Genomic DNA, 24,521 nt, shown 5'->3' on the forward strand with positions numbered 1-24,521 from the left:
GCAATAGACAATAGCCACAGTTTGATTAATTAGTTAAGTTGTACTATAAGTAAATACCTAATTGTTGTGTGCTTTGAAATTATTCCTGACTTATGGCAACTCTACCATGGGATTTTCTTGGTAAGATTGGTTTAGAGATGGTTTGCCTTTGCCTTCTTCTGAGGTGGACAGAGTGTGACTCACCCAAGGTCACGCAGTGAGCTTCCATAGCTGAGCAGAGATTCAAACCACTATACCACATTGGCCTTTAAAACACATACCGGTAATACATTATCTTTATTTCTTGAATAGCCAGCATTCATATTGTATCCTTTCAGCATAAAGCTATTCATATTTATAAGGACACAAACCCCACCATGTTCCAGGACAGCATACATGGGACATTACTGATCAGCTTTTATATAGGGTGCTCCCATTTATTTCAGATGTAATCTAAAATGGGGTTGTACTTTTGATGAATTTGGTATTAATTGCTGCATTCCTGCATACTACAGTGTAGTCTTATTTTCTATATCTAAATATACTGCTTTACAAAATCTGTAACGCCGCTCCATGCAGTCATGCCGGCCACATGACCTTGGAGGTGTCTATGGACAATGCCGGCTCTTCGGCTTAGAAATGGAGATGAGCACCAACCCCCAGAGTCAGACATGACTGGACTTAACGTCAGGGGAAACCTTTACCTTTTTTTTTTTTTTTTTTTTTTTACAAAATCTGTATCCTCAATAATTTTGCTGAACTTTCATATTTTGAGAAGAACTGAAACTTAGTGAAAAAGGGCTGTGAAACTTGTGGTAAGACAGCTGTATGAAGCAGGAAATATTTAAAACAGGAAATGTCTGCTTGGGAACTGGATTTGAAACACGGTAGCTGGGTAAGTTTGACAGTGCGATGAGCTGACAGAATTCTCCCATCATATATACCATACCTATGTCTCTAGTATATCTAAGAATAGAACTGACAGTTTGCAGTATGATAATGTCATCAAATTAATCCACTGGAAGTGTGTGGTGTTATGCAACATATTGCATACATAGTGGTCTGTTTAATATATTAAGCAGCTATTTTTAAGCCTCAAGTCCTATACCACATTAAAAATGTAAGTAGCTTTACCCTACTCTCCTTATGCTGGTCTATAACCGTAATAAAGATTTGTTTGTTTGTGTAACCCATCATGTCTTCCATTACATTTGAGGATTTCTAATCTATGTCACAAAACCTACAATACAACTTGGGTGTGTGAAAATAATCAGTGTGAGTTTGTGTTGGTTGTGGAATTTGAATGATGCTCACCAGGCATAGCTGTGCCTACCAGAGAATTATTATGAACAAGCGAAATCTATCAATGTCCCAAAACATGAACTTTCTGGAGGAAGGGTGGGATATAAAGTGATTGACAAATGTTATCTTGTGCTGGGGGCCATGTTGCCTGCTGACAGGGGTCAATTACATTACTGAAGGACTTAAGATTTCCTGTGGGAAAATTACTCCTGCTATTACTGCCATCATCTTTATGCCCTGCCTTATAAAAAACTGTGATTTAAAGGCAGATTACAAATGAAAACAAACATACTATAGCTTAAAAATACAGAGGATCAAATAGAATTAAAATTTCAACAACACCCAAAAACTATTTCAAAATGCATAATTAAAATGTTTAAAAGCAATTTCAAAACAATACAATTAAAACAGTGTCTTTAAAGTCCTTTACCTAAGCAGGACTCTTAAGTTCAGCCTTTGATTTTTCTATGTTTGTACCTTGTATAATAACACAACAGAGACACAAATTGCACCTAAGGAAATCTTAACTTTTTTCCTGTTTCAAAAGATGACAACCCTCACAGGACTGCATGTAAAGGTAACGTATTCCCTACCAGCCGATGTATAAAAAAACTTTGCTGAGTAACCTAGTTATATTAGTTCTCCATCATGAAATTCGTCATTCTATAAATGAGTAATTTCACACCAGGCCATTCAATGGAAATTTGTATAGGAAGAGCAATCCAATACCAAGAAATGGAGGAGAACCTAAGGTACTGCATATAAATTTACCGCCACACTTCCTTCTTTTCACTTCAGTGAACTGATGAAAATCATTTTCAGCAAAAATTTCTTCTAGTTCTCTCCCCCTTTTCCACACATCCTCATGTTAGCAATAAAAGAAGCAATTTCTGCCTCTCCAGAAATAATGCCAGGAGGATGCTGCTGGGTTAAAAATAAAAAATAATTACAGAAGAACTCTTTAAGATATACTTTACCTTGGATTCCAAGTAAATATTTGCTAAGGACATCTTGGAAATCTTGTAGAGACAAATGGAGAGTGAGATGGCACACAGCACAAACAACGTGTCGTTTATTGCAACCCTCACGAGTACGATGACTTTCCTTTCTGAATTCTCTATTCTCACAAGCACTGCGCAAGTAAGATTCACCAAGAGGAAAAGCAGGCTGACAAAGAAAGAAACTAGGTAGAGAGGCAACCTGGATAGCAGGGGGGGAAATATTGCAAAAATTATTATCCTGCAGTAAGTGTTCACAAAATGCATTTCATTCTCCAGAAAAGAGACTCTTTATGATAAAACAATTACACAAATGACATCATGCTGAGGATCATATAATCATAGAGCTTATCAAGTCCAGCCACCTATTCAATACAGGATCTCCAGCGAAAGCATCCTCAGCAAGTAACTATTATTTATTTATTATTTATTTAATTTATATACCGCTCTTCTCCCCCAGGGGGACCCAGAGCGGTCTTACACAATGGCAGAATTAGATGCCACATAATAAATAATAAATAGAATACAAATGTAATAAAACCAAACATAAAACACAATTGAAAGCCGGTATCCAAATCCAATTAAAACAATAAAAACTAAATGACCATTACAACAGGGGCAGTAGAATTGAGCCAAAAGTCAGAGCCAGGCCATGTTCAACTTCATATTAATCCACAGAATCCATCAGGTCCTATCAACCCATATCCTAGGATGGGCCAAAAGCTTGGTCCCACATCCAGGCTTTCCAGATTATGACTCCATGTCTAAATACAGTTGCGACCCAATGGAAATCTCTTTCATTTAAGGGTATACTCCAGTTGAAAATAGTAATTAGATTTAACACAGACACAAAATCTTACAGTTACTTTTTGTAACCCTGTAGATCTTACATTTCTCCTAGACACTAGAAAAGTACCAACTTTGAAAACATCTCCCAGAAACCCTTAACAAACATGGTTAATACAGTACCATTTGTGACCTATCCACGTTTTGGAAATAAATTAAAAATAATTATAGCAGGCTGGCAAGGAGGCTTCTCAAAAAATCTTATCATGGGAGGTTTCTAGTTGTCAAACCACAGAGTTGGGATCTACTGTTCATAGAAATGCCTCACTCCAGACCACTATCCTCATCCATGTACACCCTAGTCCACCAATTGATTCTTTTAATAAAGAAACTAACTTCCTCTCAGGAGTCAACTATACGGACAGATAACTATAGATAGGCAACTAGATAAATAGATAAAGAGAAATGGGGATAGGTCCAGACTGTTCTCAAATGTACACTTTGGGATATGGAGGGAATTTCCACCATTCTTGGAGGCCTCAATCTCTCCCACCTCATCAAAAACAATTCTTGCAATTTTGAAAAAATAAATAAATAGTATGCCCCAAAATGTTCACTAGAGGGCACAGTATACATTTCTACCATATTTTAAGTACCTGGGTCAATTTATGCCCAGGAAAGGCCAGCCCCATACCCACAAGATATGTTTGGAGGTATTTCTTATTTTCCTTTTAACTGAGCATTTACAGTCACCCAAGGCCTCCTAAGAGGCTCATGTAATCCTCCAGCTTCTGCAGTTGCTCATTTCTGTTTTAAATTGTGAAATTACACTGCTTTTCGTGATCTGTTTCACATCTTTCAGTGTCTATATATAGAAAATGAAATGGAATGACAAATGCTTATACATAAGTGCAACAGATCTGTTCTTTAGTGCAGGTTAATAGACAACACATTGATTATATTTTGGTTTAGAGACTGTTTTTGGAAGCATTTAGTATGGTTTGAATCTCTATCATCCTTGTTTGTACATTGAATGTTCTATGACAGTAACATATATAGGAAATACTGTCTTATAGTTTATATTATTAGATTAAATTTTTGGTTATAGTGGCCTCTTGTCTTTGCATTTCGGGGAATCCCTTCTCTGTATTAATAGACAAATAAAACACATTTGCAAGAATAAACCATCAAGGCGGCCATAAGTACAGTTCCTATTAATTTATTTTATATTAACAATCCATATGACAATTTACATTCCCCAGGTTGGCTTAAATTAACCAACTACTTTCCAAAATGGAAAGTATCTATCGGTGTGTTTGTACTTTCAGAAGCAATAAAGGTGTAGATTCAACAAAGATCAAATGAGGAAAACAGAATAAAACAATAAAATGAAATCTTAATGCTTATCTAGTATATGACTGCTGAAGCACTTTAGCACTTTTACAATAATTCCTGATGTTTAAAACAAGTCTCAGTAAAAATGAGTGAAAATCGGTTTCTGAAATGCTTCAGGAGTCTAGATGTGACGCACGATTGGTAGGAGCGGGGAAGACGAAAGACACAAGGGACAGACTTGTGAATATGCAAGTCCAAAACTAATGTGGAAGTTTTGATAGTTTGATATTTTTTTATCTCTATGGCGATAACTGAATTTTTTTTACTACCAACTCAAATTACTTACACAAATGGGGAGGGGGAAGAGTCCCAACATCTGAATTATCTAATCCATGGAGATGCGTTTTAAACATAGCAAGAAAAGGAGGATAATTTTACAAACACCAATATTACTACTATGGGATGTAGTTAAATGCTTGCACAGTCACCACATCTTATCATCCTTTGTCCCATTTTTATAAAATGCTGACTACGCATCACAAGACTTCCTAGGATTATTCCAGAAAGGGTTTTTTATATTGTGAAACCACTCTGATTCATTTGTGGAATTTCAAAGGGGCTCCAGATTTTAACATCTTCCATTTGAAATCCTCCCATATTTTCCCACCACTCCTTCCTTCACTCCTTCCTTCCTTCCAAACCACCAACCTCCTCCCCCTGTTTTGGAGAGATGGATGGGATAGAAATACAATACCTTTTGACTGATAGCACTAAAAAGAATGCACGATCTATATACAGAGTAAATAGGTTACACTTTAGGGACTTCAACTATGAAGATCTCTATTTTACAGACACAAATACCCAAATCTGAAAAATATGTTTGTAGAACAATTTATTTTACTAGCAATGCCTGTAGTCCCAAAGTTTACAGCATACAAATCTGGAGGAACTCTTAGTTTAAACCTGTAACAAAGTTGAAACTATATTTTCAGCCAGATAGCAATCTAACCAAAAGGTTATCAAGACTACAGGTTCTAGATTGGATGAACACAATTCTTACTGTAAGTATATTAAAATATTGGCCAGCAATATTGTTTTGTTTTGTATGTCACAACAAAAAAACATGGTTTCTTACCTGTACTTAAGTAGTTCTGGGGAATACTTTGATTTAGCTTTGAAAATCACCTGTAATAAAATGAGAGTGCATATTATATTTTCAGCAGGCAGAACAAATACAGCTCTCATTCTACTTCATGACAGATTAACTCACTGTATTTAAGATAAGTTGTAGGCCACATACATGCTGTTGGACAATTCTCGTTTACAGTAAAACTAAAGGTCTACTTCTAGTCAGAAGGTCCCTTTGTAGTTGCTAATTTGCAAAAACAGATACACCTGAATTAACAAAGCATATGTGTTCCTCAGTATTATATTTCCTTGTCATATCATTCAGTACCAAAGGCAGAAATAACATGGAAAGAATGGGCATAGATTCCCATACCACTACTCCCCCCCAAAAAGAGGGAGGAACGGAACAGCAGTTATGTGTTTCTAGGTGCTCATCTATCAATCTTTTACCAACATTCTCTTTTTGTATATTTTTTTTGGGGGGGGGCACCTAGTTTACAGAGATATCCTTTTAAAAACATGCTGGGGTAGTTGCTGAGGAAGGCTTTCCTTCTTCCAACTGTTGTGCTGTTCATGCATGTTCAGTAAGAGATTCTGGATATAACTGCTTTTATTTTGCATGTTGTGGACAGGCACATACAGCTATAGTAGGATAGGTTAAATAACCCACTCTTTTACAGATCAAACTTTATTGCACTGTTTACTGCAGATACAATACTGCAATCTGAAACCAAAGCTCTGTCCCTTCAGCCTTTCTTGATCATCATCCCCATGCTAACGCTGCTACAAAAAGGTCATTCTGCACAGACACAGGACATACAAAAGGAGCATAAAATACTTTGCAAATGGAGCTTTTTAATCAGAAGACACGTAGCCATATTTTTGAGATTCTCTCACATGCTACATGACAAGAAACATGAATTTATGAAAAAATATACAGGTCACCGCAGATGGCCCCTAAACAATTCAGTTTTTAAAAACCATAGTAGTAAAAGCAGCCTCATATCATATTAAACTAGAGAAAGCAAATTTAGAGATATAGAAGCAACTGGAGAACATCTGGTCCAGATACTGTTGGATTACAATGCCCTTTCAATCCAGTTTTATCACTGCTTATTGTATCTGGGGCCAAAGAAGGCATGGACAAGCTTTGACCCTCCAGGTGTTTCGGCCTTCAACTCCCAGAAATCCCAGTCAGCTTGCCAGTTGTTAGGAACTGTGACAGTTGACATCCAAAACATCTGGAGGGCCAAAGTTTGCCCATGCCTGGGCTAAAGGAATTATAGTCCAATGCATATATTTCTCCTGCATTAAAGGTTTTATTTGTTTTGCTACTTAATAACTATAAAAAGGTGCTCTGAGATACTTAGATCAATGTGGTTCCCTTGCATCTCTCCAGATACTCATGGTGGAAAAATGTTGATGGGATAAAAAATATAAAAACTTAGGTGTTGAAGGTGGGATCTAACCAGATGCCTACTAAACGTTTAATATGTAGTACATAGCAGATAGAATCTAGGTATTAAATACATTATTTTTGCTGTGGGCCTTGTAGTTGTTTCCAAGTTATGTTGAGGTAACTTGGAAACAACTAAGGTAGGTAACTAAGGCAAACCTATCATGGAGTTTTCTGGGCAAGATTTATTCAGAGGGAGTTTGCTACCGACTTTCTCTGAGGCTGAGAGTATGGTCCAGTGGGTTTGCATGACTAGGCTGGCATTCAAACACTAGCCTCAAAGACTCCCATCTCAGCACTCAAACCCTTCACCATGATATACATAATGAAGAAGGTGGGGCCAGGAAGACATCTTTCCACCATGTCTCCTTTACCATCAGATGGGAGCACTCCCCCGCCCCCCAAAGTCAAACTGCCATTCTGGACCAGAATGAAGAAGGCAGGGCCAGGAAGACATCTTTCCAACATGTCTCCTTTACCATCAGATGGGAGCACCCCCCCCCCCCCCCCGGCAAGGTCTAACTGCCATTCTGGACCAGAATGAAGAAGGCGGGGCCAGGAAGACATCTTTCCACCATGTCTCCTGTATCAATTTAACGATATAATAATATATAACAATATTATACTATACTAATATTATAATATATTGTATATAAATGTAATATTAATAATAATATTATGATGCAATACAATGTAATAGTAATTCTAATTCACTATTATAATTGTACATTTATATTACATGCAATATTACTAATAATATTGCAATATAATCGTATAATATAATATACTGTATGTATATATATTTGTAAACCGCCCTGTGTCCCCTTCGGGGTGAGAAGGGCGGGATATAAATGTCGCTAATAAATAAATAAATATAGCCATATCTATTTTAACACATCTATGAACAACCCTAGTAAAAACCTCTGCTGTAAGCATTTTATGAAAGCATTTTAAAGGCTTGATATATTCTGTAATCTAAATATATCCTGTTCCACTTCCCCATTGCCTTTTCCTCATGCATAATATGTTCCAAATCCATTAATCATAGTTGTTACTGTCCACTAAATTTTCTCCATTTTGTTTCCACTCTTTAAAATGTAATGGGATTCAGGCAGAGTAGTCCATTAAAAGCTAATGCAGCCACATAAACTAAAGTGTTTGCAGTGCTGTTCCCTTCAGTGCAGACATAAAAGTTCACATAAAAACTCTCTTTGAGCTACTTTGCTGTTTCAGTTTTAAAGCAGGAATGCAGGAAATGGAAAAAATGCACACTTGAAGGGTGACAAATGTTTGCATACTCATAATGTGAATATCACATAACCTACTTTGATGCTTATGATATCCTGTTTTCAGTGTTGGGTACACACTGTGTGTTTTTAAAAATTATTTATATTCTAGTCTTCCTTGAAGTAGATCACACATGTGTAGATTTCCCACTGCTTTTGTTTTTTAGGACAAAGCCAGAATGACCCAATGAATTTGTGACCCAATGAAATTCAATTTCATTTCCCAGGCCTCACTAATCAAAGTTTGACACTCCATCAATAACCCAGGCTTAGGCTTGCCAGTTCAGGATCATCCCAAGGTCCAAGGTTTCCAGGACAAAACCTGAGACATAGAGAGTTCCCTCGGTGATGGCATAAAGTACCAACTGCAGCTGCCTTCATGTTGTCTTTCAAACACACACACACACAGTTTGAAAATTAAGATTTAGCTAAAGGGTTGTTTCCACATAGTGGTGAAATCAAGGGATTACCGTATTCCTTCTCATTTACTTAGGGGGACAGGATAAAGAACATTTAATCCAGCCTTTCTGCTTTTAGCCACAAGATGGATGCATCACAAAGAGGAAGGTGAGCCTTGGTACCACAATTAATGGGAGAGAGAAAAGCTAAGCAAATAAATGCATACATTCCCACAGAGGTTTTGTAAACTGCAGCAATAAATAATTTAATCCTTGAAAAAAGTTTATTAGCTGAGCTGGAGGTCTGCACACAGCCTTTCCTTTTGGCTGCAACTGAACCTGCCAAAACTGAAGTGTTTGTATCCTCATCTACTGTCTAGATGTGACACATGAACACTGGAGTTAGGACCAGACCCTGAGATCTAGAAACCCTTTCCACACCCATTCTCAGTCTATATACATATATTAACCAAACATTTCTTTGTGCAGTTCCAGGCAACGAAGAACCTTGGAAAAGCTCCCTACAAACACAGCACATATTTTTGTTCCAGATTTGACTTTTAATGTTAGGCTTTTCAACTCTAGAAGAATTTTAAAACCAAAATGAAAAGAAAGTGCAGCCTTTTAAGTACAAGTTTCAAAAAAATTAACAAAGATGCTAAAGATTTTCAGTTTCTTCATCTACATTATTTTTTTAAGAATCGCACTGCTGAACATCAAAATCATAAGGATTTGGTTTAAACAAAACATTAGAGGTTCTTGCAGAAGGAATCCAATATTATTTTCCTGACTCTAGCATTCATATACATGATTCTTTCTAGGCATGTTTTCTAAAGATCTTATCTGAGGTCTCTTTGAGGGTATCAAAGATGGAATGCACATATGGCAATGTAATCAAGGCATTTGAAATTTACAAACACAGTTGGAGCAGTGGAACCCTGAAATAAAATGTTGCTGAGTATAGTCCAGGTTTTCAAGTAGTCCAGTTTTTTCTCCATTATTCTTCTGAAAAAATAGAAAATGGGTGGAATGAAAGTGGATGAACTCAATAACACAATTTTGTTTGAGTGGATAAATTTGACATTACAGTTTAGTAATACTTATATGATAGGAAGCTATGTTCCACAGTAACAATATCAGATGGAAGATGCCAGTCTAGACATGCTGTTCTCATAAATCTTTGCCATATACAGTTAGCTTAAAAGAAATAGAGTAGGCCATGAAGGCCTTTTCCACATACACTATATTTATTCAACTCTTAAGATGTACATTTTTCCTATATATAAAAAATATCTAAAATCACATTTTAGAATCGTAAGTGCATCTTAAGTATTCTTTGGTAGTGGTGGTGATGGTGGTACTGAACTTTGGGTGCATTTTACAATCAATATCTTCTTACAATTGATGTAATACAGTGAGAGTAGCTGTAGTGCTAGACTAGTCTGGAACTTTTTCTCCATCTCCCAAACCAGAGTGATCTGAATTGATCTAGATGAGCCCATTCCCCTTGCCCTAATTTGCTCATGTATACAAATAGTTGGTTTCATAGTAAAACAAGCTAATATACTAATATTCCAAGCTGCTCAAGAACACTCTTTTCTCTTTTATACAAGCACTACTTTCTTTGTCTCACTGACAAAATGAGAACATTGTCCCAGTGATCCAAAATATTAGTATTGTTAATTGCTGTCAAGTTTACTTCTATTTATCATGATCTTATGAATGAGAGACTACATTGAGAGACCTTCAAGTCACCATATAATTAACAGCCATATTAAAGTCTTGCAAACTCAGGACTGTGGCCTCCTTGACTGAATGCTTCCATTTGCAATGTGGTCTTCCTCCTTTCTAAGTGCCTTCTGCTTAGCCAAGCATGACTATCTTTTTCTTCTCATGGTAAGTCCAAAGTATGACAGTCTCAGTTTAGTCACCTTGATTTAGACTTCATTTGTTCTAGAGTTCATTTGTCTTTTTAGCAGTCTACAGTATCTATAGAACTTTTCTCCACCACTATAGTTCAAATGAATGGTTTGTCTTCCTATACAGTGAGCTTTATTCAGCATCATACCTAGAAAGTGGAAATATCATGGCATGGAAATTCCTAATTTTAGCATTCAGTAATATATTTTTACACTTCGGGCTCTTTTTAGTTTATTCATAGCTGCCTTTCCAACTCTTGCTCTTCTCATTTCTTGAATACAGTCTCTATTCTGAATAATGACTACAACAAAGTATAGAAGTCTTTTAACAATTTCAATGTCTTCAAGATGAAAACATTGATCCAAAGTAGCTGAAGAAAAACTGCAGGTCACTGACTCCTTTAGGGCCTTTTCAAAAATGAAGTCCAGGAGTATGCTTGCTCCACTTGATTTATAAGAAAAAATATCAGAATCTTAACTCACATTACAAAAACCTCTCATTTGCTTTCTTTTCTGCCTAAACAGAGGTATTTACATAAGCAGGCAAAGGATTTTCAGAGGAATTTTATCTTTGACTATGAAAACACATTTGTGCTGTGTTGGGTCAGGACCACATTCTAGATTATCCAATGTAGAACAAAGGATGAGAGTAGATAACTTTGAAAGTCCGGAGAGAGAAAAGTCAAGATACATTATGACAAAGAAAAAAGGAGAAATCTCAAAGCCCCTACTCATATTAGAAGGGGAAAATTCACTCAAAATTTTGATCAGGAAACAAAAACATTCTTTTCTAAAGAGCTGAAGACAAAAATATCTGGGGATCCACAGGTTGAGAACCACTGTCTTAGGTGATCTTCTCCTTTCAGGGTACCCCATTGGGTACCCAGTCCTCAGACCAAGGGGGAAGAATCTCAGGTCAAAACAGTGCCTCAAAAACTATTTGAACTAGGTATTTTATATTTGCATTTGGTATTCTATATAATTGTGGTTAACGTTTAATGTATTATAAAGATAACACCTAGGGCAGCTTTCAGTGCTGATATTTTCATTCCATCACAAGGGATTGTCCCCGATATCAGATTCTACCTTTGAAAATGTTAGATTCTGGGACAGCCTGGAGCTAGAGCATTTTAAAAGAAATTGTGACTGCTTGTTTGTCCTTCTATTCCAAAAGTTCATGAGTGGAAGCTTTGCTAACTACAATCATGACATCCAAACTATACTGAAAGTGATTTAAAAAAAATAATCAGTACAAACCTGCAAACAAATTTAAAGTACTGTATTCAAGCTATTTTATTATCCTAATTTTTTCTATCCTTCATTATCCCATGAAACACCCAAATTAAAAAGAAGAAAAATCTCTTGGACTGTTATCAATTTTTAATTGATTAAAAGATATCTGGGACAACAAAAGACATATATTTGAATATTATAGTTACTTTTAGTTTGCAGTAACTTGCAGAAGACATTGAAACGAGAATGGGAATCAGACAGTTCACTGAATAAATTTTGCCTAATTTCAATGTGCTGTGGATAAACAAGAAAAACAGACCCACATAGTGTAGCACACACCAAATCAGCATTTAAGTAGGGCTGCCAGCCATTAGCATGCCTGTAAACAGACTGCTTGCCTACAGGTCCCTGACATGCACACACAATGGCTGAAGTTTAAATGAGCCAGGTTCCAATGTATAACTTTACACAGGATAATTCTTCTAAGTGTGACTAGAGTTCGGATATCCCAGATACACATACACACATCTTAATGAAGCAGTTTTTAAAAAAAACAAAAGCCTACAGGTCAGGAATTAACAAAATGACCTCCATGCTGAAAGAATTTTGTGTGTGTCTTCTACTTCAAGAAAGGGTTGAAAGAGAACATAATAACCACATTCAAATATTTGAGGAAGGAGCAAGTTTGTTTTCTGCTGCTCCAAAGATTAAGACAGGAATAACAGATTAAAACTATAGGAAAAGAGATCCAACCTAAACATTAGGAAAAACTTCCTGACAGTAAGAGTTGTTCAATAGTGGAATATGCTCCTTTAGAGTGTGGTGGAGTCTCCTTCTCTTGAGGTTTTTTAAAAGTGCCTAGATGGCCATCTGTTGGAAGTGCTATGATTGCTGCATGGTAGAGGGTTGGACTGAATGACCCTCATGATCTCTGTCAATTTTACGATTCTAAAGTACCATACTGTGAACACTTAAATGATTACATCTTGATAGAAACAATGCATAAGGAGCCAACTGATATGAAGCACTTCATATCAGACTTGTGGTGGTATTGTAATTTGAAGTTCACTTCAGTTCAACATATGACACTCAGATTTAACCAGTAAGATACTCCAAGAGCTATGTGCAAGATTTGCAAATCCAGAACTGTGACTTGCTTGACTGAATCATTCCCTCTGTAATGTGGACTTCCTCTTTTCTGGTTGCATTCCACTTCACCAAGCATTATCATCCTTCCCAATGACTCATGTTGTCAGAGTTATCTTTACAAATAGAGCCAGATGTGTGTGTGTGTGTGGGGGGGGGGTTCCTTTTATAGGTGAAACAATTAGCGTAGATATGCCATGATTTATTTAAAAATACTTTGATTTACTGGCTATAGATAAGTCACACAAGACTAAAGTCCATATTTCCAAAAGTTCTTTATTGTAGCAGGCTCTCACTTTTGATAAAGCTATTTTTAAAATCATAGCAAAACAAAGGTTTGTGGGGTAGCTAAGAGAAGGAAGAATACAATTAATTATTGCAATGGTTCATGGTATTTGATATAATTTTTCCAAAACACCACATTCTAAACCCTTCTTGTATCTAAGAGTGACTTTGAGGACCATTCTTGTAATTCCCTTTTCTCTGCAAATGCCCTCTCCTATTACCATTAAATCAGAAAATGCAACTCTGAGAAACAATTTACACTACTACCCTTAAAAGCAAGCAAAAGAGGGACTTTGAATGGATTGCACTAGTTTCTTTCCAACTTATGTCTGATATGTAAAAGGATCCAAGTGCCCTATTTTCAAAGATAGGGAAGTCACTAGAGGAAAATGAAATACCTATTTGATCCTAAGTAAGCCAAAACATATAAATAGATTGCATTATGCTAGTACAAGGCTCAATTATTACCATTGCTGTTAAATTTTTTATATTCCACCTTTTTCCCAGTTAAGGACTCCAGGTGGCTTACAGTATTTTTTTAAAAAAGTTACTCAAAATTCACAATATACAAAAGTTAAAAATACAATTCAACCATCAAAAAATTAAGACTTGTTAAACACATAAATGATTAAAAACAAAGTAGCAAGTAGAACAAACTATTCAAGGCGGTTTCCCCTTCACAATCAGTTGTCCAAACAAAAGTATTTACTTGTCTGAATATGATGTCACCCAACCTTTCTGAAAATGCAGTCCCAGAGCCTTGGAGAAGCCATCAAGAAGATCCTTTCCCATGTTCCCACCAAATTTACCTTTGTGGGTGATGTAACCAAGAGACGGGCCTCCTCAAAACATAAAGACATGGACATGTTTGTATGAAAGGGTATGATCTTTCAAGTAACCTAGGTCTCAGCCATACAGAACTTTACAGATCATAACCACCTCTTTGAATTGTACCTGGTAGTGGATCAGTGGCCAGTTCAGCTGTTGAGATATTTATTTATTTATTTATTTATTTATTTTTCAAACTTATATGCCGCCACTCCCCTGGGGCTCGGGGCGGCTTACAAGAACTGGCTAAAATCAACAATTTAAAAACATCTTAAAACATCTTTAAAACATCTTTAAAAAACATCTTAAGATATGGGAAATGTATGCTCCATGTACCCTGATGCAATTAACAATCTGTTTATAGCTCTTGGTATCTGCTGAAGTTTGTGAAACTCTTCCAAGGTGGCCCCATGCAAGCACATTAAATGAATACAAATAGGATGTAATTGATCATATGTGTCACCAATGGCCAGATGGAATGTTTCAAGGAATGGGCACTACTGGGCAGATACTGTGCCTGTGTAAAAGTCCTCTTGGCCACTACTGACATCTAAGCTTCCAGTCAAAGTTAAATTCAGATACACATCCAAGCTGTTGACCCTTCAGGGGGAGTATAAATGCATCAAGAGCAAATTGAATTTCTATTCCTTTATCTGTCTTTTGACTGAGCAGGAGCATCTTTGTTTTTTTCTGGATTAAGTCACAATTTGTCATCTTCATTTAGTTCTTTATGGATGGCAGGCACCATGTTAGGGTTGCGAGCGAAGTCCCCCAACACCATCTTCTAGGTTCACCACTCAAGACAGGAATGGAGCTAGTGCAAAACATGCCTCCAATTCTCATTCCAGCAAGGTGGGCCCAGAAGGATGCCAGAGTTGATGGTGCTGAGAGTAGTCCCAAAAGGTCCAGCAGAACCAACAGGGATATATATCCCTTGCCCAGTACCCAGAGTACATTATCCACCAAGGTGAATACAGCTGTCTTTGCCCCATCTTGAAACCAGATTGAAACAGATCTAGACCAGAGTTTCTCAAACTGTGCTCCTCCAGATGTTTTGGACTTCAACTCTCACAATTCCTAACAACTGGTAAGCTGGTTGGGATTTCTGGGAGCTGAAGTCCAAAATACCTGGTTGCGTAGAGTTTGAGAAACACTGATCTAGACAATCTTTATCATCCAGAAAGCTTTGGAGTTGGAAGGCCACTACACATTCTAGTGCAGTTTCCCAAAATGGAATGGTGGAAACTGGCCAATTAATGTCAAATAGCACTGGATCCAGAATAGTTTCCTTTAAACATGCTGAAATTCTGCCTTGTTTCAAAGAGGCGTTAACCACTCCCTTTATCCACTCAGCTAGTCTCCCCTTCTGGTTTTTTTTTAAATAAGGTGGGAAGGACAAGTATTTAACAGAGATGTGGTGACTCTCACCTCTTCCATGATCCTGTTATCCTTGAATTGTAAAAAAATTAGATACTGTGTTCACACTAAATTGCCATTTAAATGTAAATTAAATGCCCACACTTATCAGACCACAACTAGAAAATAGTACTTATTTTTATTTATTGCCTCTATGACTTTTGAGGTTTGTGGCGAAGGAAATAGAAGCAGAACCTTTTGAATAATCCATTTTTCACCCACCACATCAAACCTAACAAAAGTTCAAGTTTAAAAGTTTCAAAAGCACATGCTATTCCTTCTTTTTCTATTATATTAAAGGATTCAGTGGGTTAACATTATCAATTCTACTCGCATTTGCTGCTAACATAGTCTGTTGTTCTGGCAACTATTCTGGAGCATTTGCTAGTTTGTTAATCTCTCCTGGCACAATTTCAGCAGCTTTCCTAGATTATTTTTTCTGCCATGGTAATGAATGTTGTGGGCTTTATTTTTCACCACATCTGCAGTGCTTTCCCTGCAATCATATTAAAGAGTCTGGGTTTTATGCAGCAGGGCATACACAGGCTGCCTTTTCATATCTGAAGCAATAAAATAGGTACGATTTTTAAGAGGGAACATCTGACAATATGTTGAATTCCAAGCCAAAGAAACCACATTAGTACAATCTTAAGGATGCTTATATATAGTCATATCTCATTGTATTCAATGTGTATAAGATAGCAACATCTGGGTGATTTGTTAACTGTAAATCTGCAGATATGGAATGAACCATTGAAGCTGTTCTTTAGGAGCTGTCCCTATATTTCTCAACTATATAAATTCTGACCCTTTATTTACAAGCAAAATAGCCCACAATCACATCTAAGTTTTTGAAAGTGCCTTTTTTCGTGGCAATAAATATCTCCTTTGACATAACAAAGAATTTGCAGACTTGCTAATAAAGCACCATTTAAGGAGCAAATTATGGTTCTTGCTCATTATGATCCATCCTCATTAGTCACATAATTTTTAATAGGAAACTGAAGCCAAGGCTTACAGGACATTTACTTGGGAGGAAAATTCAATGGAATCAATGGAACCTTCTTCCACTAAAACAGAGAAACAGACTGTAAGACATAGCAACAGGCCCAAACTATTAGTTTCAGAATTAGTAGATTTGAATTCAGGTCCCCCATTTTATGCAGCCTCCAGAGTCTCATTTTTTTTACTAAATAACTGGTCCAAGTATCACATTGCTCACTTATACTTGCAACAGCAGAGCACTTTTCAATGGTTTAAAATATTTTATGTAAGCTTTCTTTCTGCCATTTTCAAAACCCTGCAAAACAGGCCAGGGGGGAGGATGAGGCTGAGAGAACATGAATTTGCTGCCCGAGCTCACCAGGCAAGTTCCTAGTTAGGGTGAACTGAAATGAGGACTTCAATGCTCACATGCTTTACTCAGAACACTTCAAAAGCTTTCCGGAATAATTTTCTGCACCTACTTTTGCACCAATTTTCATTTGAAAGCAAGCATGAAATTAAAATGTCCACCATAAAACATTCTATTTCATTCAAATCTAGTTGCATTATAATAAATCGCAATGGCAATCAAAAGGCATTGAACCTATTGGATTAATCCAGCATTATGTATTTCTTTTAAAAAAACAAACCAGCCCTTTGGAGGTGAGATCAGAGTTTCAAGATAGATAAGACTCCCAGCTGAACAGCCATGTTTAGCATGACCTAATTTTGCACTGTTGGGGAAAATTATCTCATCTGCTTAATTTGCTGATTCAGATATTTTATGGAGTATCTCGTTGACATCCAAGACTATTAATTCTATACTTATATATGTGTGTGTGTGTGTGTATCTTTCACATCCTCAGTACAAGGCACATTCTGCTGACTGTACAAAGAAAATACCTGGGGATCCAGTTTTGTTTTGAGATACATGGGGTGTATCTACACTGTAGAATTAATTCAGCTTGACACCACTTGAACATTTAGTGAGGCACAAACACTTTTGGCAGAGAAGGCTAAAAACCTTGTAAAACTCCCATGATTCCGTAGTATTGAGCCATGGCTGTTAAAAGTGGTGTCAAACAGCATTAATTTGACTATGTAGGTGCACCCTTAGATATATTATGCAGTATCTTTTTGACAATCGGGACTATCAATATCACTGGCCAACATACAAATTTTAGACCCGTTTGTGAGTATATTTGATCTGCTGAACAGGCCTAAAAACCAAGACACCAAGAAATATATATATTTTGGTTGGGTTCTGTCATGTGTGTATATTATATTGATGTGTTGTGGAAGGCTTTCATGGCTGGAATCACTGGGTTGCTGTGAGTTTTCCACGTTGTATGGCCATGTTCCAGAAGCATTCACTGCTGATGTTTTGCCCACATTTGTGGAGGGCATCCTGATTGTTGGGAGGTGTTAGCTGGCCCTGATTGAAACAATCATGGCCAGCTAACACATCTCAGCAAAGGATTTCCCCAGGCAGGAATCAGCCAGGCCTTGAAGATGCAAGGCTTCTCAATGCTAATCAAAGTGATTAATTGTAACATTCACACCTGCCTCCAACAGACAAGAGTTCTTTCTTTCACCCCAGACCTTCCACAGATATATAAACCTCCCTTATCTGGTTTCCAATATACCTCACAATCTCTGAGGATGCCTGCCATAGATGTGGGAGAAATGTCAGGAGAGAATGCTTCTGGAACATGGACATACAGCCCGGAAAACTCACATCAACCCATAATATTATTCATACACTCAGCACAAGGCAAATTCTGCTAGCTGTATAGAGAAGATGCTTGGATGATATATATACAGGCAGTCCCTGTGTTACAAACATCATACAAATGACTAATAGTTAAGAATGGGGGTGAGAGAACAGGAAGTGAGAGAAATCTTCCCCTTGGGAGGGAAATTCAGTCCTGAAAGAGTGATCATGGGAGAAAAGGTGTCTCTACTGAAGCTTTCTTTCCAGCCTTGTTTCCTCAGGAGCCTAATTTTTCAAAATCCAATTATCACAAGGACAGAAAGTGAGGTGAAATCTTCTGAACAGAGGGGCACAGACAGCAAAACAAACAAGACAGGAGTATGCTATACAAAGCTAAAAGGGATCTATTTTTGGCTGGAGTTACACTTACAGGTATATTACAGGTACATTTTAAAGCAGGCATGGGCAAACTTTGACCTTTCAGGTATTACGGACTTCAACTCCCGCAATTTCTAATAACCTTCCGGTTGTTAGGAGTTGTGGGAGTTGAAGTCCAAAACACTTGGAGGGCCAAAGTTTGCCCATGCCTGCTTTAAAATGTACCTGTTCTGACTTACATACATGATCGTAACATGGGGACTGCCTTTATGCCATTACATGCATATGTATGGTTCAAGTATCTAAATATCTAAGTATAACCAGAAAAATATGCCTTGTACTGGAGGTCTGAGGGATGTTTCACTGAACAGCGAGCGAAATATGCCTTGTACTGGAGGTCTGAGGGGTATATATACATATCTTTGAACAGCCAGCGAAATATGCCTTGTACTGGAGGCCTGAGGGAAGTATATACATATCTTTGTACAACCAGTGAAATAATAATAATAATAATAATAATAATAATAATAACAACAACAACACATATGGCTGCCAGGTTCGATTCCAACCCGGGGAGAGCGCGGATGAGCTCCCTCTATCAGCTCCAGCTCCATGCGGGGACATGAGAGAACCCTCCTACAAGGATGGTAAAAACATCAAAACATCAGGGTGTCTCCTGGGTAACGTCCTTGCAGACAGCCAATTCTCTCACACCAGAAGTGACGTGCAGTTCTTAAGTCGTTCCTGACACACAAAAAATATGGTGCAATAAATAAAGATACAGTGTTCCCTCACTTATCACGGGGGTTATGTTCCAGGACCACCCTCAATAAGTAAAAATCTGCAAAGTAGGGACACTATATTTATTCTATGTGTGGAGGAGCGCAAACCACAGACCACTTACTACAATGCAGTCTGTACTTTATTTTAGCAGTTACAATATACAGTACACCGACAGATGAAGAATGGAAGCTAAATAACCCTTTTTATTTCCAACCCTTCCCTACCCTCCCCCTCCCTTTATTTCTCCCTTCCCCCCCCTTCCAAAACCCTTTGCAGACCGCAAAAAACTGTCAAGCAGCAAAAATACCGCTATAAATGTGTACATTAATATTAATTGAAAACCCACGAAACAGTGATGGAGCGAAAAGTGAACCGTGAAGAAGCAAGGGAACACTGTACATCAAAATCAAAGGAAAACATAATTTACATAACCAATACATAAAACAATACCACAATAAAATCAATCAACCCTAAAATAAACATTGATAAAATGCCATGGTAATTATAAACATAAAATAAATAGCAACCAACCAGACATATAAAGTACTTTCAGTGAAAAAATTTCTGGGTCTACAATTTAAACCTTTTGGGCTCTTATACCTATTAAAAACCTTGGTTAAAGAGCCAAGTTTTTAAGTTGGACCAAAAACATTGGGAGGGTGAGGGCTAGCCTAACTTGTACTGGATTTCTGAGGGATATATACATATCTTTGTACAGACAGCGAAATATGTCTTGTACTGGAGATCTGAGGGATGTATATACATATCTTTGCATGGCCAGTCAATTTGTTAATAGCCAATGTTTTTGTAGTCAATGTTTTCAATACACTGCAATGTTTTGGTGCTAAATTCGTAAATACAGTAATTACAACATAACATTACTGCGTATTGAACTACTTTTTCTGTCAAATTTGTTGTATAGCATGATGTTTTGGTGCTTAATTTGTAAAATCATAACCTAATTTGATGTTTAATAGGCTTCTCCTTAATCCCTCATTATTATCCAAGATATTCGCTTATCCAAGCTTCTGCCGGCCCGTTTAGCTTGGATAAGTGAGACTCTACTGTATCTTAGTATAGCCGACGAGGTATACTGTATACCTTGGACTGGAGGTCTGAGGGATGTATATAAATCCCTCAAACCTCCAGTAAAAGACACATTTCGCTGGCTGTCCAAAGACATTTGGATAATTGAACCCTACACAGACATATATCCCTCACAATTCCGAGACCAGGCATATTCTGCTGCCTGTTCAGAGAAGATCCATGGGATTCCCGGACACTTGGGGCCAGTTCGCCTGCAGGTTTTCGTACTGGATTCGGCCTGAGCAGCGCCAGAAACAAGCGGCCAGGCTCCGCCTCTTTCCCGGGCTCCTTCCCGGCGGCGCTTCCTTACCTGGGTGAAGTACAGGTTGAGGAGGGTGAGCGTGAAGAACTGGAGGCAGACGGGGAAGCAGTAGAGGAGCCAGAAGGCGAAGGGGCCGAGGGAGTTGGCGGCCACGAAGTCCTTGAAGTAAAAGGAGAAGAGCACCGTCCGCAGGGAAGCCCAGAGCAGGCAGAGGAAGAGGAAGACGGTCTGGTAGCTGAGGCGCTTGTGCCGGTAGTGGAGGACCAGCCAGAGCTGCGCGTAGACGAAGAGGAACAGGACGGAGTAGAAGACCGTGTAGACCAGCGTCAGCCCCAGCTTCACGAAGGGAGGCACGGCGGGGCTCAGCGTCGGCGGGAAGGTGTCGTTCCTGGCCGGGTCCCGCTCCGAGGCCTCCATCTCGGCGGCACAGGCCCGGCTCAGGTTCCCTTCTCGCCACCGCCGCCGCCTCCCTCGCCTTTCATCTTCGGCAGCGGAGGAGCCGAGGGAGGAACGAAAACAAGCCGCACTTCCTCTTGGGCTGCTCCCGGAGGGCGGGGAGAACATGGCCAGCCCCCTCCCTCCCTCTCTGCCTCGCTCTCTCTGTCAGGGACTCAGACGGGCCGCCTCCCTCAGCCGTTGCCAAGGCAACGCCAGGCCTAGCCCAGGCTGGACAGGCCCCTTAACTTAAGTGATCAGTGACTTAAGTGATCAGTGTAGATGTGCCTTAATACTTTGAAGGTTTCAGGGTCCAGTGTCTATGTATGGCTGTGAAAGAGGCATCAAGGGTCATATTGAAAATATACATTACACAGTGGAGCGCACCAAAGAATTTCAGAAAAGGAAAGTTGATAAAAGGAAAATCAACTAATTTGAGATGTAGTGCTGAAGACGAGTTCTGCAAAAACCTTGGACTGCCAGAAGAAAGGAAGGAAGGAAAAGAAAGAAGGAGAGAGAGAGGAAGCAAGCAAGCTAGTTTTGTCAGGGGCACTTTGTGCTTTTCCTGCATGGCAGGGTTGGACTAGATGGCCCACGTGGTCTCTTCCAACTCTGATTCTATGAAAGAGGTCCTAGAGCAAATAAAGACTTTAAGCCTCCCTGGAAGCTGAGTAAGCTGAGACTGTTGAATGTATCATGAGACGCAGCATGAGAAGACATGACTCACTAAAAAAGACAAGCTCTTAGATCCCTTTCACGTGGACAGTTCTCAGTCTTGGTGTCTCCCATCATATGTCTGTGCATTTCATATTTATTGCCTAAGTGTATTATTATTATTATTATTATTATTATTAGTGGTAGTAGTAGTAGTAACTTTATTTATACCCCACATTTCTCCCCATGTGGACTAAAGGCATATTTTTTTAATCGTGTCAGAAGTGAATTGAGAATATACTGCAAGTTGCTTCTGGTGCGAGAAAATTGTCCATCTACAAAGACGTTACCAGGGGACGCCTGGATGTGTAACCATCCTGTGGGAGCCTTCTCTCATGTCCCTGCATGGGAAGTTAGGGCTGACAGACAGGAGCTCACCCTGTCTCATGGATTAAAACCGCCAACCTTCAGGTCAGCAGGTCAGCCGGCACAAGTGTTCAACCCATTGCACCACCATGCCTCCCTGATTCAAGGCAGCTAAGAACTCCACACTTAGCCAAGTTTAAAAAGCACAATACAAAAGTTAAAAAACAAATAGTAACAGTGTGGTAGAAACAGATTAAAATACAATAAATACACTTAAAATAACCCCCCACCAAACCCCACCCACACCTTCCCAAAGCCTGCCCCTTATCCTTTCCCAAATGCCTGCTGGCTGAAGAAATTAATGACCTGCCAGTTGTATCTGTTGAAATTCATTTGAATTCAGTTATAACAAAATGAAGAGGAAGAGGCTGCAGATAAAACCTGTGGTTGGACTCATGTATGCCAGGAGTCCTTCTTAGATGCCTAGTCAGTCAGTATTTAGAAGGTGCAGGACACTCAATGCAGCCCTGGCCCGTACTTGCCACCATTCAGATATACTGTATTTGGACTCTAATTATCTCTTGCCATTGGCTCTGAAAAGCTAGTCAAAGGCCACCCCTATTTAAATTACCCATCACTGCCTTAGATCATAGTCTAATATTTTAAATCCTAGCACAGATTCTGTTTAGACTATTGTATTTATTGCCCCTAGGTGGTGGCAATGATGATGATGATGATTTTGTAAGTGATTCACTATCATGTAAACCCAAAGCATTGTTATCGAAGGACATCTTGAGAGTGTTCCATCAAAAGGATTTTTTCTTCACTTGATCGTCTCTGCTAAAGAAATGCTGTCTTTAGGAAGCTGATCCCCTGACCTTTTATTCTGTGATGTTTTCACCTTCAGAGAAAAAAAATCTGGCACACCCTTGATGTGTGAAAGCCTTTGAAGAGTTGTTTTCACCTCCTCCAGAATTTGAGAAGAGCTTGACTCTTTCTGTGATGTTTGCAAGAGCAAAAGAGGCTGACATTTCTAGGTCAAATAATTGCAGGGGTGCTTCCAGATCAAGCTTTTATTACACAATTGCCCTATCTCTTTCATGGAATTTTACAGGGTCCCATATGAAAACATCTTCCAAGTGTAATTGTCTCATGTTTTCATATCACTTGACCTCTCCTATCCTTCCCTTTTGAAATACAAAAAAGAGGAAGAAAATTGCTATTGCTGTTCATAGCTAAAGCATTCATTAGTCAAGGTGGACCCAAGATTCGTCAACAGCCTTAAAGAACTTTGCCAAACACTGACCATTCTGTTGTTGTTGTTGTTGTTGTTGTTGTTGTTGTTGTTGTTGTGTGCCTTCAAGTCATTTCTTACTTATGCCGGCTGTAAGGCAACTCTATCACAGGGTTTTCTGGGGCTCAGAGGATGTGAGTTGCCCAAGATTTCCATAGCCAAGAAGGGAATTGAATCATGATCTGTAGAGTCACAGTCCAACACTCAAACCACTACACAGCCTGATTCTCTGTCATACAATGTAGAATGAATGCAGTTTGATACCACTTTAACTGCCATGGCTCAATGCTTGGAATGCTGTGATTTGTAGTTCAGTGAGACACAGCACACTTTGGCAGAGAAAGCTAAAAAGATTTTGTCAAACTACATCTCCCATAATTCCATAGCATTGGACCATGGCAAGTAAAGAAGTCTCAAACCACATTCATTCTGCAATGTAGATGTACCATCAGATGGGATGAATGTAGATTGTAGACGAAAAAAAATAGTCAAATTGGGTGCAGTAGTAATAAGAACCGGTAGATGTCTCTGTTGTCTCTTTTATGTACAGAAGACGGGGGGGGCGGGGGGGGGGGGGGCGGAGAATTCCTTATGTTAGGGACTATTCATTTTCTGCATCTCTGGCAGAAATTCATAAACGAATACCAGTTCCTTTTTGAACTTTATTTGAAGTTTCTCATCCTGGGGGGTGTTATACTGGCATAACAGACTGATCTAGAGACCTTGGGGCAGTTTTGGGTCTTGCTTCATTCTATGTAAGACTAAAGGAACCTTTGACCTTCCGGATGTTTTGATTCCTCATTACTAGCCATACTGTGCTTAAAGCTGGAATCTAATATCCTAACAGCCAAAGGGCTCCACTCCTGCTCACAAGAACAGGACATACAATTTTTCCATGCTTCCAATTTCTGCACAACATCATCCTATCTAAATACTGATTTTGTATCTGGCTTATGGATCCAAGATCAGACAAGCTATATATAATACACTCCCAGCAAAAGGTGAAAATGAGAGAGCTTTGTGGACAATTAATAATTGCCATATCTTACTGAATGAACTAGAACAAGTCA

General features: G+C 38.6%; 1 protein-coding gene across 1 annotated transcript in view; it reads right to left on the reverse strand.

Moving 5' to 3' along the window:
* Positions 1-21,304, reverse strand: part of gpr137b (G protein-coupled receptor 137B) — a 30,632-nt gene extending 9,328 nt beyond the window's left edge. Inside the window, exons 1-3 of the mRNA XM_062975281.1 lie at positions 20,751-21,304; positions 5,536-5,585; positions 2,259-2,481 (exon numbers count right to left, since the gene is read on the reverse strand). Coding sequence (XP_062831351.1) covers positions 2,259-2,481; positions 5,536-5,585; positions 20,751-21,266 — 789 coding nt within the window. The 5' untranslated portion in view covers positions 21,267-21,304. The remainder of the gene's footprint in view (positions 1-2,258; positions 2,482-5,535; positions 5,586-20,750) is intronic.
* Between the last annotated feature and the right edge of the window lie 3,217 nt (positions 21,305-24,521).

This window comes from Anolis carolinensis, chromosome 1 (genome assembly GCF_035594765.1).
Source record: "Anolis carolinensis isolate JA03-04 chromosome 1, rAnoCar3.1.pri, whole genome shotgun sequence".
Taxonomy (NCBI): Eukaryota; Metazoa; Chordata; class Lepidosauria; order Squamata; family Dactyloidae; genus Anolis; species Anolis carolinensis.